Here is a 14,432-nt window from a genome sequence, read left to right on the forward strand (position 1 = left end):
TGCAGCTCCTGATGTGAAGCAGCAGGTGATTTGTGCTGCAAAAGGAAAGTGGGACCTCTCTAGGGCTGCTCTGTGAGCCAGCTGATGGTGAGTGCCCATCCTCTCTTTTTTCTGGGTGGTTCTGCTGTGGTTCTGTGCCTGGGAGGTGCTGGGGCTGTGCTGTTTTTTCTGCTTCTTCCACGGGGAGCAGGATGGACAGTGGGAGGCATGCTCCCCAGATTCATGTCCTGGCTGCCCTGCTTTGGTGGTACCAGGGCTGAGAGCAGTTTCTGTGGGCCCTGTGACTGCTCCTGGCTGATGCAGGGCCCAGGGGTGAGGAGGCTGTAGGCAAATGGGCTCCCCAACCATCCAGGCAGCTCTGTCCTCAGCCCAGAACCAGGGTAGTTTTACCACAGGTCTTATTCCTTGTGTGGTGATAAATATTTGGGAAAATTCCATGTGCATGACCCCCTGTAGCTCCACTGCCTGCCTCCACCAGCCCACTGTCAGCACCCTAAGGGCTTGGAGAATGGGAAGAGGCTGGAGAAGCCTCCCCGAGCAGAAGCAGTTCTCCACCTGCCCTGGCTTTGTGGAGCTCCCAGCTGCTGCTCCTGGGCAGGTATCAGGGGAAACCCTTCCAGCCCAGGCTGCTCTGGGGATGCTGAGGCTGCAACAATGGCAAGAAAAAAAGCCCAGTTGATAAATGTCAAAAGAAATCCAGTAATCGGCTGAAAGCAATTTCCCGAGCTGTGGAACCGCCCTGGGCTCACCATCTTCCTTTATTCATTTATCATGGTAAGGGCTTTGGCCAAAATACACAAAGCAGAGAAATTGTTGACATGTGGGGCCCTAGCAGAGCAAATCCTTCACCCTCCTCCCCTTCCCTGCGGCACACAAACTAACTTTTGGGGAGTTGTTTATTTAAGGAGTGCAGAGCACTTGGTGCTCTTTGAACCCAAATGCCTTGGGAGCAGGACTGGGGGGCTGCCACCACCTTCCTGCTCCTGCCACCACCGAGGCCATCTGCTGCCCTCAGGAAGTACCTGCTCACAGAGAGGAGCTGAGCTCTGTGATGTGCTCAGGACCTGCTCTGCCTCCTCCAAGCTCTAATCTGTGGTGCCAGAGACTCACAAGCATTTTATAAAGGAGGAGAGGAGGAGGCAGATGCTGCTTTTGGGAAGTTCCTGTGTTGGCTTTAGGTCTTCTCAGTCCTGGCTAAAGCAGCTGTGCTGACAGCACTGGTTTCAGTATTCTCCCCACAGAGCCCCTGCCTACCCTATGCTGAGCTCCCTCATCCCTTCCCACTTCTGCTGGCAGCTCCAGCCATGGCATAGGGCAAATGCTTGCTTTGGAACATGTGAGGCCAAGGGAACACACCAAGCAAGACCTGGCTGTTGTGAGGCTGCTGCTCCACACTTCGTTTTGGCTTTGCTTCAAGCAAAAATAAATGCTGAGGTTTGCAGCAGGACAGGCAGGTTCTTCTTGTGGGTGGTCCTGACTCAAGGGGGCTGATGGTGCAGGGCAAAGATGGGGCACAAAGTGAGGACAGTCCTTCCTCTGAGCCTCCAGCAGTCTCCAATTCTCTTTCCTGATATTTTATTTTTTATCTCAGTTCATCCAGTTCTGTTCCCACCTGGGTAAAGGACAGCAAGGAGAGCTTCCCCCCTCCCTTCAGCCTAGCCCAAGGTAGGCAATGGGAGCAGCCAAGGCACAGAGCTGCCCCTGCCCATCCCTGAGGGTGCTGGGTGCTGGGGTGTGTGCCAGTCCATTCCTGCTCCAGGGGGAGTGTGGCCATGGGCACGTCTTTATCCAAGCAGCTCCTTGGTCTTTGCTGCCAGCAGCTTGTCCATCTCTGCAGCAGCCTCATCTGCCATTTGCTGGATCTGTGGCAAGACAGTACAAATCAGAGTTCTGTGTGAGCTGATGCCATAGTTTAAAGGGAGTGACCAAATCACTCTTTGGAACAAAGCTTAAAGTGCCAATAAAACCCCAACAGTGCTGAGGCAGTAACTGGCTCATCCTGGGGGTTCCCACCAGCCCTCAGGGAATCTGCACCAGTGTGGCACCTGGATTGTGAGAGCAGGGACTGGCTGAAGGCTCTGAACACAAACTTCTGGCTGAGCTGCACATGTGGCTTGGTCAGGTGTAACAGGGAGACTCAGGGCAGAGCTAGAGACCTGCTGGTGCTAGCACCAGGGAAGAGGGGCTGTTACCTCCAGCAGTACTACAGGAACACACAGGTAATGTCCTATGCACATGCCAGGAATTCATACATCACATAGCAATGTTTATTTGTTGTAAAGAAATTAAATGGTGATTGCTTAAGCCCTGCCCAGGGATCAGCTCTCTTGGTAACAAGAGATGGACATGGCCAGAGTGCACAAGAGATGAAAATGTGCAGGCAGGTAAAGACTGGAGGACATCATGTGTTATGTGCTGGTTTCACAGGATCAAGATTTGCTTGTCTGCAAGGTCTGACAGTGACCTTTGCTCATAATGAAAAATTTGGGTACAACAAAAAAATTCCACTGGAGATGTTACCTCTACCAATGCAGAAAACCATCTGTGTGCTCTGGGAGAGCTGCTTCCCGACAGGATTCGGTTACAATGGCATGGCCATTTTTCCTGCTTGCACAAACGCTCTGTATATCGATGTTTATTTTTGTGAGCACACAGAGAACTGTCCCAGAGCATTTGCAATGTATCTAACTTTAGCTGTTAATAAACAAACAGCTAAGAAGTAATGGCCTGCCTTCAGAGGCATCAATTCAGCAGAACACTTAGGCTTGTGCCTGAGTTTATGCCCAAGTAATTGACTTTAGTGACATCTGCTCTTAGGGAATTAGGTATGTGCTTAAGTATTTTCCTGAATTGGAGCCAAAAACTCTGAGCAGAGATAATCTTGCAAGCCTTTTCATTAATAACAACTGGAGCAATGCTCATTAACACATTTGCAGTGGCCAGGCATGGCATGAGTGGTGGTACAGCCATGGTCATGGATTGTTTCACTCCCTAAATTCAGCTAAACAATCTCTTGTAGCACAAAAGTTTTAGGGGAATTCTTTTTCCCTGTGTCAGTTTACAATGGTTCATATCCTAAATCTGGCCTTGAGACTGAAGCCCCAAATCTCACAAAGAAAAAGCAGAAACAAATGTCATTGCCAGCTCCAAAAACTCAGCCCAGGATGAACCCTGCTGGGTTCTCAGTGCTGATGATTTGTCAGCAAGGGCTGGGACAAACCACTGAGCTGTGGGACACCATCATATGGCAGAAGGAAAGAAAAAATACCTGCTTTTCTAGCAGCCAGATGGTATCTTCTGACACTTTGTTCTTAAACTTCTTTACTTGGGTGATGCTTTTGCTTCTCACCTTTCTCAGGGCCTCTTTGGATTTGTTGGTGGATTGCTTGGCCAGCTTGGCCAGGCTCTCCCTGTGCTCTCTCGTGACCCTAGGAGAGAGACGAGAGGAAAAACACAGAAAGGAAAAGCAGTGTCATGTGTAGCACAGCCAGATTTATTTTCTGTGAAGGATTCTGGGTAAATGAGTGATCCTCTCCAACTGGTGCTGTCCTGCCCAGGGGCACACAAAAGCTGCTGGTTTTAGATGGAGCTGGCTCTGTGTGGAGACACTGTGTCTTAGGGCAGAGGGACTGAACAGCTCAGGGCATGTTTTTAGTCTGTTTTGGTCCACCTGAGAAAATCTGCCAGCTCTGCACAGAATCCCAGGAAAGCAAGTCTTGAGCCTAGAATGGAAAGTTTCCAGCCCAGCCCTAAGCTGGAGATCTTGGACTGAATCTTGCTTTATGGTTGTTGCTGCAGTGCCTGAAAGTCATCTTGAAATGTTCAGACTTTCCTTCCTTTCTGCTGCCAAAGCATGTGAGGGAAAGAGGAAAAATCCAGCTCCAGACTTCAAAGATGGAACTGGAAAGTGTCATCCTAAAAAGCACAAAACTGTAAAGCCAGGAGGAAATGTCTGCTCCTTAAACTTGGATTTGCCTCCCTGCAGCTGAAAAGCCTGAATTATGTACCTGGAGCTTATCTTTCACTCAATCTTATTCCAGCTCACCATGACCAGGATTTCCCACCAAGATGATATGAACACCTGGGTTGGCAGGAGGATGCTGTTGGACATGGTAAACCACAGGTAATTCAGACAGGAGAGCTTCCAGTGAACCTTCCCTGATGTGGGGCCAGTTACTGCTGTGGTGTCACAAAAAATGTTCAACTTTCTATCCCAAATTAAAAACTGGTGATGAAGGGGTCTGGCCATCAAAAAAGGCTCAGCAATGGCTGATGTGTCCCCTCAGCTCGGGTCATGCTCCAGCACCTACAGCTGACCACTGTCAACTGCTAGCATTTAACAATAATATTTTAACTATTTTCATAGCTCTTGGAGTTTCCAGATTGCCTGGAGAAGGAAAAACCCCAGTGCACTCCCTGAGACTGACTAGCAGGAGAATGCGTGGGGGTGATACTGCAAAATAAACACTTCACAGGAGTATTTAGAAATTGCCTGCAGCAGCCTGGGTCACCAAAACCCTGGGGCCAGGACTTTTTCCACAGAGAGCTCAGGAAATGTGGGGTGAGAGTCCCTGGGCTCTGCCCCACAGTGGGTGTGGGTTATGGGGGGCTCTGGGGACACAGTTGGACCCTCAGCCTGTCCCCACAGCCAGGTCTCTGGCAGCCATCACCATTTCACAGTGCCAGAGGGAAGAGGTTTCCCAGAAGCAGTTAGTATTTACAGGAATTTGGGATGGCCAGGAGAGCTGACAGAGCCAGAGAGCAGCACCCCAGCCCTGGCACCCAGGGCATCCTGGCCTGTCCCCTCCTGCCAAGGGACAGCACAGGGAGTTGGCCAGGGAATGTCACATGGAATCTCAGAATACCCTGAGCTGGAAGAGTCCAACTCCTGGCCCTGCACAAGACAACCTCAAAATCCCTCCCAGTGCCTGAGAGTGTTGTCCAAATGCTCCTGGACCTCTGGCAGCCCTGGGGCTGTGCCCATTCCCTGGGGAGCCTGGCCAGGGCCCCACCACCCTCTGGGAGAAGAAGCTTTCCCCGAGATCCAGCCTTGCTCACCACATGTGGCAGGAGGCTTCTGGTCAGCATAGGCTTGAGCCTGGTCCAAATGGCTGCCCAGGAGGAAGCAGGGATCCTCATGGTTCCCCTGCATCCCAACATTGATGCCTCGGGGGCTTCTCACATCCAGCCTCCCCAGCCAGAGCCCCGTGGCACATCTGGAACCCCCAAAGTCACGTCACAGGTCAGTGTGAAGTCACATTCTCAGGCTGCTTTTGAGGGGGAAGCAGGGAGTCAATCCTGGCTGCTCAGCCTGCAGGAGGGAGCTGGGAATCTCTCCCATCTCCTGCTGGGTGGGAAGGAGCTGCTCAGCTGTGGGAGCCCGAGCTCGGCGCTTCGAGCCGTGCCGAGGGTATCGCTCGCCTGCCTGGGGCTGCTGAGCCTTGAAGGAAATGTTTTTGTTTATGCAGCACTGCCAGATTTCCTCTGCTTCTTGGCACCAGGTCACAGCTTTCATGCCTCCTTGTCTGTCTTTATTAACACCAATTTCTTTTTATCACCGCGCAGTGCCGGGGAGTTTCTCAGCGGGTTTTATGTTCCAGCCAGACTGTGTGTAAATTCTCAGCAATGCTACCAATAATGCCAGAAATGGACACTTTTCCAAGCAGATGCTGTTTCTGGTTAAGGAATCCATCAACACGAGCCAGGCCTGAGGTTTCTAAGGACAGTTGCTTTAGTCCTGTCCCGAGATCTGGGACTTTTAATCTGTTCTTAGGTATGTTTTCTTTTCTGTCTAGTAACCATTGTCCCTACCCCCTCCTAAAGGCAAAACAAAGTGTGAAGTGAACCTGGGGAAAAGGGGTCAGATGGGGAATGAGGACAAGGTCCCACCCAGCTGCCCTCCCCTTCAGCCCATGGAGCAGCAGGGTCAGTCCCTGCCATTCCCCAGGGACAGCCTTGTCCTGCCTGGACAAGGGAAGGGCCTGGTGAGTGACATATTGGGGGGGGGGGGGTCACATCTTGTTTTCTGCCTCCCCCAGCCCCAGGGGTTTAAGCACTGCAGCCCTCCATGTCCCACCCCGCGTGTGGCAGAACAGACCCTCAGAGAGGGTGACCCAGCTCTGCTCAACACCAGACACTTCTCTGGGTAAGAGCCATTTCTGTACCCCCAACACCAGGAATTTCCTGTGAAGGAGAGGAATCAGTTAAAGGAAAGCAGGCTAAACTAAACACTCTGCATTCATAATTGCAGATAAACACAGGGTGCAACATTTATTGCTCAATAAAACGCAAGCGAGAGGCTCCTGATGATGAGCAGGAGCAGCTCAGAACAGCTTTGGGGTGTTTTCAAGTGACATTTTTTGGTCCTTTCTCCCCATAGTAGGTATCTTTACTTATTTCTCAAAGGGCAAAGGGAAAAAAAGGCTCACAATGAGTCATTAAACTTTCAAATGAGTCATCTGGCTTTCAGTAAAGCATGTGTAAAAATATTACTGATTTACAAACAATATCCAGTGTAACACAATAGGTCCAAAAAAGATGAATCTAAAAATGAGGCAATACCATGAAAGACACAAGGTCAGGTCAAATTCGGCCAAGAGATCAACCAGTACAAACGTTCCTATGGATAGTTTTCTTTCTTTTTTTTTTTTTTTTTTTTTTTTTTTTTTAATTTTTAAACCCTCAGAGGCTACTTTTTATACAAATAAATATTGCCTATGCAGGGCTAGCCACACAAACAGGAGAATGCCTTGGGGAGCAGAGGGATCCTGGCAGGCAGCAGAAGTAAACACCAAAGACACGAGTGTATTTTTTCTGTTAAAACTGCATTGCAAAAGCTAAACTGATAGAATAAATACTGAAAAGCAAACTCCATTTTTAAATGCTCCGTGAAAACATTCTGGAGTGCAGCTGGACCTGCACAAGGCAAAATATGACACATGTGTGTCCAGCTGACAGGTCAGACTAAAGAGTGGTTATAACAGGTAAGGACAATTTGGATTTGGTTTTATTTTTACTGTGCATCCCTTCATGACAGAACCAAAGTCTGCAGAACCAATATTACTATTGTCTCTTCATTTCTGATTTGTTGCTAATTTTGCCTACCTGACGTAATTCTGCAATTTCACTGCATCTGTCTGTCATATATTCTTTCATGAACTGCTGGAAATAATGCAAAACTTTAAAAAAAACTTTTAAAAGTGAATGAGGGATATAATTATTTCTGCCCTGCCATTTTCATTAGGGAGTTTTAAAAGGCTAGAACTGTTTTGTCTTTTTGGTAAGAGGCTGAAACTCCCACAGCCCCAGACATGGAGCTAGAGAGCAAAAGGGACAGGAGGTGCCAGAGAGGGCAGACCCACAGGGCACAGCTCCCAAGCCAAAATCCTTAACTCGGGACTTCCCAGGCTCCCAAGCAGCCAGGAAGGGACCAAGATCTGCACCCCTGACACAGGAGAGGAACAGACAGGCAGAGCTTCCCTGGGAGGACAAGCCTTGTTTTTGCTTTGCAGCACCACCAAAGATAGTGATAAACCATACAAATTTGTTTAGAAACACAATATTTTGTTAAAGCTTGGGATTTGCAGTTTTGGAGTTTCCTCCCCTGCAATTCGTATTCAAGGATGACCCAAGTGCCCATTAACAATCAAACCACTGTGCAGCAACCCAGGAGCCTCAGCAATTACGAAGATAATGGTGCCCTCCTCCTCCTCTGCCTCCTCTCCTGAGGAATGGGGGAAGGGTAGGGAGCACAGGGAAGGAAAATCAGCAAAGAGAATGATAATGTCATTCCCTCTCACCGACAGCAACAGAAAGCTGCAATTAGACTTCTCTGATCAAAATGCTGAGTAAAATTCCACAGAATTTTTAAAGGAGATTTACCAAGAAGTCACCTGCTTGTGCAAGGCAGTGCATGTGCAAGGGGTTTGTGCATGCCCTGCGTGGGAGCTGTTTGTCTTTACCATGGTGTGAAACCATGCCCAGCTACACTTGCCCAGGGTATTTGGATGCTCCATAAGGTCTGAGCACTCACAGGAACTTGGGAATTTTCCTTGTGCCCCCAGCCCTGTGCCAGGCTCTGTGTGTGTCAGTGGGTGGAGCTGCTAGAAGGTCTCTGATTTCATGGAAATGGAGCCCCATTCCAGACAGAACCAGGATCACTTCTCCTCATCCAAAACGAAGCATGGATGCAGCAGACCTTGTCCAAGGTCTGGGAGATACTTGTGTTGGGTGAGGGAAGTGATGATCAGCCCTTGCCCGGGGGCAACCTGCTTTTCCAACCCTACACCAAATTTTCCATACAGCCACCAGTTACACTGTGTATTACACAAAACAGTGAGCAGATTTTTTTCTGTCAAAGCTATGAATTTCCTTCCTCTCAGTTTCATCAGTTCCTTTCAGTGCTTGCTGCAGCAAGGTGCTACTCTCCCCTAATACTACTGGGGCAATACTGCTGTTCTGTGCTGATGTAATTCCAGGAATTCAGAGCAAGGCAGCAAAGAATCAGCCCCTGAATTAAAGCAGTACAGCTTCAAAAGCCTTTGGCTCTCTCTTTCAAAGTGCTGCAGCCAGCTAGGTAGGAACAAGCTTTCTCTGCAGAGGGAAGATAAAAAATAAGACCAATCATCAGAGGGCAAGATGTGGTGACTTAGAGCTCAGACACTCTGAAGAGGTTTCACAAGACACTTTTAAGGGCTCAGATTTTTTCCTGAACCTGAACTCCAGCTCTTTGGAAAGCAGCTGCATGGGGATATACAGCAATCCTGCATGTTTACCCTCTGAAGGGCACTCACAGCCATGTTCTGTGTTATCCTGCTGTGATGATGAGCTCGGGCATCGATACTCACTTGGGAACTGGCACCCGAATCACCATCCCATCCACCTCTGGGTTCAGGTTCATGCCACTCTCCCTTATAGCCTTTGCAGCTGCAGCTGTGCTCTGTAAAACAGATCAAAAGGTAAAGGGAATTAGGAAATAATCATTGCCATATGCCAGAACTCTGTCAATAGTTGGCAATCCATCTCCATGGAACATGGAAACATTTACTTCTGTTACCAGTAAGATCAGGAAGTTACATTGGTGCAGAGAGCTTTGATCAAACCGAATGGGAAACTACGGCCGCTCGTACTGGGGTAGGGGGGCACGGAGGGAGGAGAGGGGAACTGAAGCAACAACAAAAGAAAACTGCTTTGCTTCTTTGAAACTATTTGAATGGTTTGAGGCAAAGCAGAGGGAAACCGCAATAAATTCCCAAGGCAGGGCCTGACTGTGGCAAAGGAGATGAAAGATTCTGAGCATTTAAAAATTCCAGTTGAATGTTTCCCCCCTAGAAAACACCCAGTGCCAATTTTGAAAGCTTAATGAACTTAACCACTTCAGCACTGCAACCTGACCACAGGATGGCAAGGCAGTAGCAGATGGCTGAGAAGCAGTGCTCGTGCCCAGCTCTGTTTATTTTACAGTTTATTACTGAGGATTAACTTCTCAAAACTCCCCCACCGCTGGCTAACGCTCTGCTGTGTTTAGAAGGTGGGGTGGCAGGTTTGCTTGGTGACTGCAAGGTGATTAAAAGGCTTCACCCCCAGCACAAGGTGTGGGTGCAGCTCTACAGAGTGCCAGGCTTTGGGGTTAAAGCAGAGTTTGGCCAAGAACGTCCACAGGGCTCTGCCAGGTCACTTCATTCTCGACTCTGGAGTCTTTTTTCCTGTGGCACTCACGTTTCTCACCAGGCACGATGCTATTTCTGATACTCTTTGCCATCATTAACTTTAGCTCCAGGCTGCTGCAGTATTTATGTAGCTCAGACTGTATTTATAAAGCTCAGCTTTTGCCAACTGAGGCACAAACTAAAGCTCTGCAGATCTGTTCAGGTCCCTAATGTGTGATATCACTAAATGAAATTAATGCTCTGCTGGTGTTCTGTAGGAGACAACAGCTGTCCCCTGAAACTATAAGGGCAGAGAAAATGCAACCAAAACGATCTCAGCACATTAGGAATGTCAATGTGTTATTCCATGGACAGTACCCGTTCTGCAGGAAAGAAATACTCAGTAAAAACTGTGTTGTTTAACATAGATATTGGAGGAGCTAGAATAAGAGGAAAAAAACGAGAGAAGGAAAAATACTGCAATATTGCCTCCATCCTCTTGTAGCCTGCAAAAAAACCCCCTGTATTTAAAAACCCAGTGTTATTTCATTTTATAACTCTTGGGAAGACAGACTTTGGCTCTGCAAGTCCTTTTCTATGATTATTTTATTTCTTGGACTCTTCAGGCAATTTTATTTGCTTCTCAATGTCATGAACTACTGACTCTATGCTGTAAATAATGACATCAAGTGATCATGTCTCTAATGGTTTTAGTTCAATCTATCACAAAACAGATATGGGTATAAAGCAATTGCAGTGACAGAAATGGTTCAAGTGACAAGAGGTCCTTTGGCTTAGAAAACAAAGGTAGGCAGTGCTGTCTAGAGGATATTTAATTTCTCACATGCCCATTTTCCCAGCCTGAGCTCCTGCTTGGACATGGGACAAGCCATGGAGGGACTTCCCTGGCCCTCTCAACACTGACACTCTGCAGGACCTCGCTGATGAGGGGCCTCCATTCCTCAGAGCCTTTATACACACGGGATACACTCTAAGGAACACTTAGGCATCAAGTGCCTTACACTGACCTCTGAGACTTTGCTGACTTAATTAATCGGGGAAAGCCTTTGCAAAATAAATAGAGATAAGGCCTGGCAAAGCTCCAGCCCTGGAGCAGGATGAATTGTTAACCTTGCTCACTCCTGCTCCCCTGTGCCCAGCTCTGTTGGTGGGACCTGCTGCGGGGCACCACAAGGACTTCATCCTGAGCTGGGGTTTGCATTTGTTGCCTTGTTCAGGGGCAGGTCTAAGGCTCCTGTAGAAAATAAAAAGAACTTGTCTCTCACAGAAGATAAACCAGAGGCCCTAATTTGGGTTCTGACCTGGAGGTGCTGCCACGGGAGGAGCTGGCCAAGCTCAGCAGTGCCCAGGTTGAGCTCTGTGACAGCACTTAGCACCAGCCAGCTCAGTCCCACCAATGAAGCAGTTCAGAAGGTCACAGGCTCCATCAGCAGCTTCTCTCATGAACTCTCAGGGGTATCACCAGCCCTGGTAACACATAAGCAAATTTCAGAGGTGTCTGATGAAGTCCCCAGCACAAATTCCAACTACACGTCTGGTTCTGAGCATGGCCACGTCTGGACAAGGAACTGAAATGAATACAACGGGGCTGATACAGCACTGCAGCTGTGTCTGCAGTTCAGGTGAGGGGGTGTGTGCTCAGACTTCTCACAAATGCGTGGGAAATGGGGAGGCCTGGAAGGGCACAGTGAATCCGGGCATCTGGTCCATGACGCTTCGTGTTGCTCTTTGCATTTCCAACTGAGAGGAAAGAGCCTGCAAAGCAAAACCCTGTAACTGTGGCACTCCTTGAACTGTACCCCGAGAGCAACCACAGCACTCGGTAACTCTCCTCTGACCCTGTGCTGCTGCAGGTGAGCTGCTCTGGGAGCCACATGGGAGCTGCTGTCAGCAGCAAAATGTCCCTTCTGTTCTGTGTCAGCTCGAAGTGACACAGCCCAGCCCGAGTCTGCAGCCCTGCCACATTTGACTGATTTTGCCTAAATGCTCCTGTGCTCAGCATCAACCTGTTTGCTCCTTGGGCAATTATTTCCCCTCCCAGTGTGTCCTCACCTCTGGAAAATCGGTCATGTTCACTATCATGAGTTGCGGTGACTTCTGTGAGATCTGCCCCAGCTGGTTCAGCGGAAACTTCCCATCTTTTGTCATCACAGTTATGTGATCCAGGGCCCCTCAAAAGAACCAAACAAGGGAGGTTCAGTGTGACAAAACAGTGTGCAGTGATGCTGAAGAGAAACTTGTCCACATTGTCCCACTTCCCTTCTGCCATGCAAAATCCAGAGGTTACAAAGGAAAAAATGGTGTTTATTCAGACTTCAGGTGCTGTTTGTGTTCAGGCATCCCCTGTGTATTCACCAGTTAAATATTTCAAAGCACAAAAACATGAAAACAAAACTCTTGTTTGTTTTTGCTACTAGAATAGGAAAACTAAACAGGATTGTTAAGAATTAAAGGGAAATGGTTATTTTTTAATTCTTACAACTTAAAGAAAATCAAAATGTTGTTACAAAAATTAAGAAAAATATTGTCTTTAACTTAGCAGTACTCTCTTAAACCCCTCTTTTTTTTTTTTCCCCAGGCCCCCAGAGGGGTGTAGTACACTGCCTAATTTAAAGTATTCAGTTTCTCCCTAAGCTACTCTTAAATCTGCTCTCTACTTTCTGCTGCAAAATGTTAACAGGCCAAAAGGCACATGGGACAGGAGGTACTTTATCAGTGCAATTAAAAAAAATACAGATGGTTAAACCAAATAATTAAGAGACTGAGCTATGCTGTCTAGCCCCATTAAAGACAGAAATGCCCCTGCCAGAGCCGGGGTGGTGAATGATTCAGATTTGGTCATTGTTTAATGTTAAATTTAATCCCTGAAACTTGATACACTTACAAATGCTTATGTTCAGAGTGTTACAGTAACTGTAGCTTAGTCAAACATATTCACATTTCTTCCAAAAACACAAAATCCATGAAGTGAAGGAGGCTTGTACAGGTTACTACCCACAAAGATGCACAGCAGAAAAAAGTTTGTATATGCCAGACACAAGCCCAATGGCAATTTCCAAAAGGGTAATTTAATGGCAATTGGATTTTTCCTGCCCTACTGCACCATTAGCTGACAACCTGCTTCTCCATCACATCTGCAAACAGTTCAGTTAGACATTTTTGACATCTCCCACTTAAAAAAGCTATTTCCAGGAAGCTATTAACAAAAATGGATCCTTCCTGGTCAAGCTCAGGGTGAAGAAAGCCTCTAGCTGGGGATGTCAGGGTTGTAGGAATTGGATGCCCAGCAAATAACTCCAGGAAAAGAAAATCAATTTGGAAAAAGTCTGAGTTGTCCACTATTAGGATTCTTATATACAGGCTACAGAGCATCACAGGAAGTTACCAACCTGGTGAGGTTCTAACATTGAGATTTCTGTTGAAATCTTCTTTCAGAGCTTCTATGACTGCCCGCATATCTTCATTGGTTTCCTCCAAATTGATAATATCCTCAACTAGGGCAGCACTGATATTCACTTTGGCTTGACTCTGCCCTTTACCTTTAGCTGCAGATTACACAGAAAAAATTAGTTTCTATTTCCGACAAGCTAATTAGAAAGTAGAAAAAAGATATTAAAGTCCTGGTCAGATTTAGAATCGAGTCTAAGATAAACTAAAGTAAAACAAAAGTAACTGTATTTTTTAATGAGTAAAGAGCTCACCATTTGAGCACATCAGCCAAAATAAATAAATATATTAAAAATATTTAAATATTGAGAGAGAGGTTGCAAAACCATGAAAAAGCTGCCATTTTTACCTTTTTTGGTAGCCAGCTGTCTGCTCAGCAGCATGTGCTGGACACACTGCCTGCAGCCCTCCAGGAGCAGGGCTGGGCAGCCTCTGGGAGCCTGGGGCAGCCCCCTGGCCATGGCAAAGGAGGAACGGTGCAGCAGGGATGGGAGAGGACGGAGGCACCTCAGCACCAGAGCCATTGCTCACAGCTCCTCTCTGATCCACCTGGAGACGAGAAAGGCAGGTGGGCAGCTTGGCGTGCTAAATAAAGCCAAACAGATTCGGGTCTTAGTGGCGGCTATTGGGGCAAGGTGACAGCTCAGTCATGTGGGCAGCAGCTCTGGGGATCTGCTGATGGGCTCGGTGGCTGCCAGCTCGTGCCCAGGGTATCGCCGTGGCCTTTGCACATCTGTCCAGATGTGCCTCTGACACAAAACCCACGGCTGCTGAGCAGGAACAGCTCACCACGGTACCGGGTGTGCACACATCAGCTGGGCTGAAACTTTCATTTCTGTCTCACGAGCTCTGGCACCCCCATATTCACAAGTTTTATTGCAGCATGGGTCGCTCGAGGCTCCGGGGAGTTTGAGCAGCTGCGGATCCCGGTCCCCGCGGAGCCGGCGGCGCGAGCAGCAGGGAGCGGCCAGCGGGAGAACCGGCGCTCCCTGCGCTAGGGGACCGGACCCCCGGTCCTGCTCCCGGTCCCCGTCCCGGTATCGGGTATTGGTATTGGTATCGGTCCGGTCCCGGTCCCCGGTCCCGCCGGTGCCCCCGGCCCCGCGCAGGTGCTCCCAGGCCCCGCCCATCCTGGCCCCGCCCCCACCGACCCCGCCTCGCTCCTGGCCCCTCCCACAGCGCTCCCGCTCCTCAGGACGCCCCGGCCCCGCCCGCTGGTCCCGGTGCTCCGCGGAAATCCGGGCCGAGGAGCGGGGATCGGCGATCGGGAATCGGGGGCAGGGACCGGGGCCGGGGCCGGGGCCGGTGAAGGGGAGG

The 14,432-nt window shown here is 48.7% G+C and overlaps 1 protein-coding gene across 1 annotated transcript; it reads right to left on the reverse strand.

Moving 5' to 3' along the window:
* Positions 1-1,013: 1,013 nt before the first annotated feature.
* MRRF (mitochondrial ribosome recycling factor) lies at positions 1,014-13,898 on the reverse strand. The gene is made up of 6 exons (XM_062505547.1): positions 13,465-13,898; positions 13,058-13,213; positions 11,721-11,839; positions 8,847-8,938; positions 3,269-3,428; positions 1,014-1,862 (listed from the first exon to the last, which is right to left on the reverse strand). Exons 1-6 carry the CDS (start codon positions 13,637-13,639, stop codon positions 1,785-1,787), a joined length of 780 nt encoding a protein of 259 aa, XP_062361531.1. The 5' UTR covers positions 13,640-13,898; the 3' UTR covers positions 1,014-1,784.
* Between the last annotated feature and the right edge of the window lie 534 nt (positions 13,899-14,432).

The sequence above is a fragment of the Cinclus cinclus genome, chromosome 19, assembly GCF_963662255.1.
Source record: "Cinclus cinclus chromosome 19, bCinCin1.1, whole genome shotgun sequence".
In the NCBI taxonomy this organism is placed as follows: domain Eukaryota; kingdom Metazoa; phylum Chordata; class Aves; order Passeriformes; family Cinclidae; genus Cinclus; species Cinclus cinclus.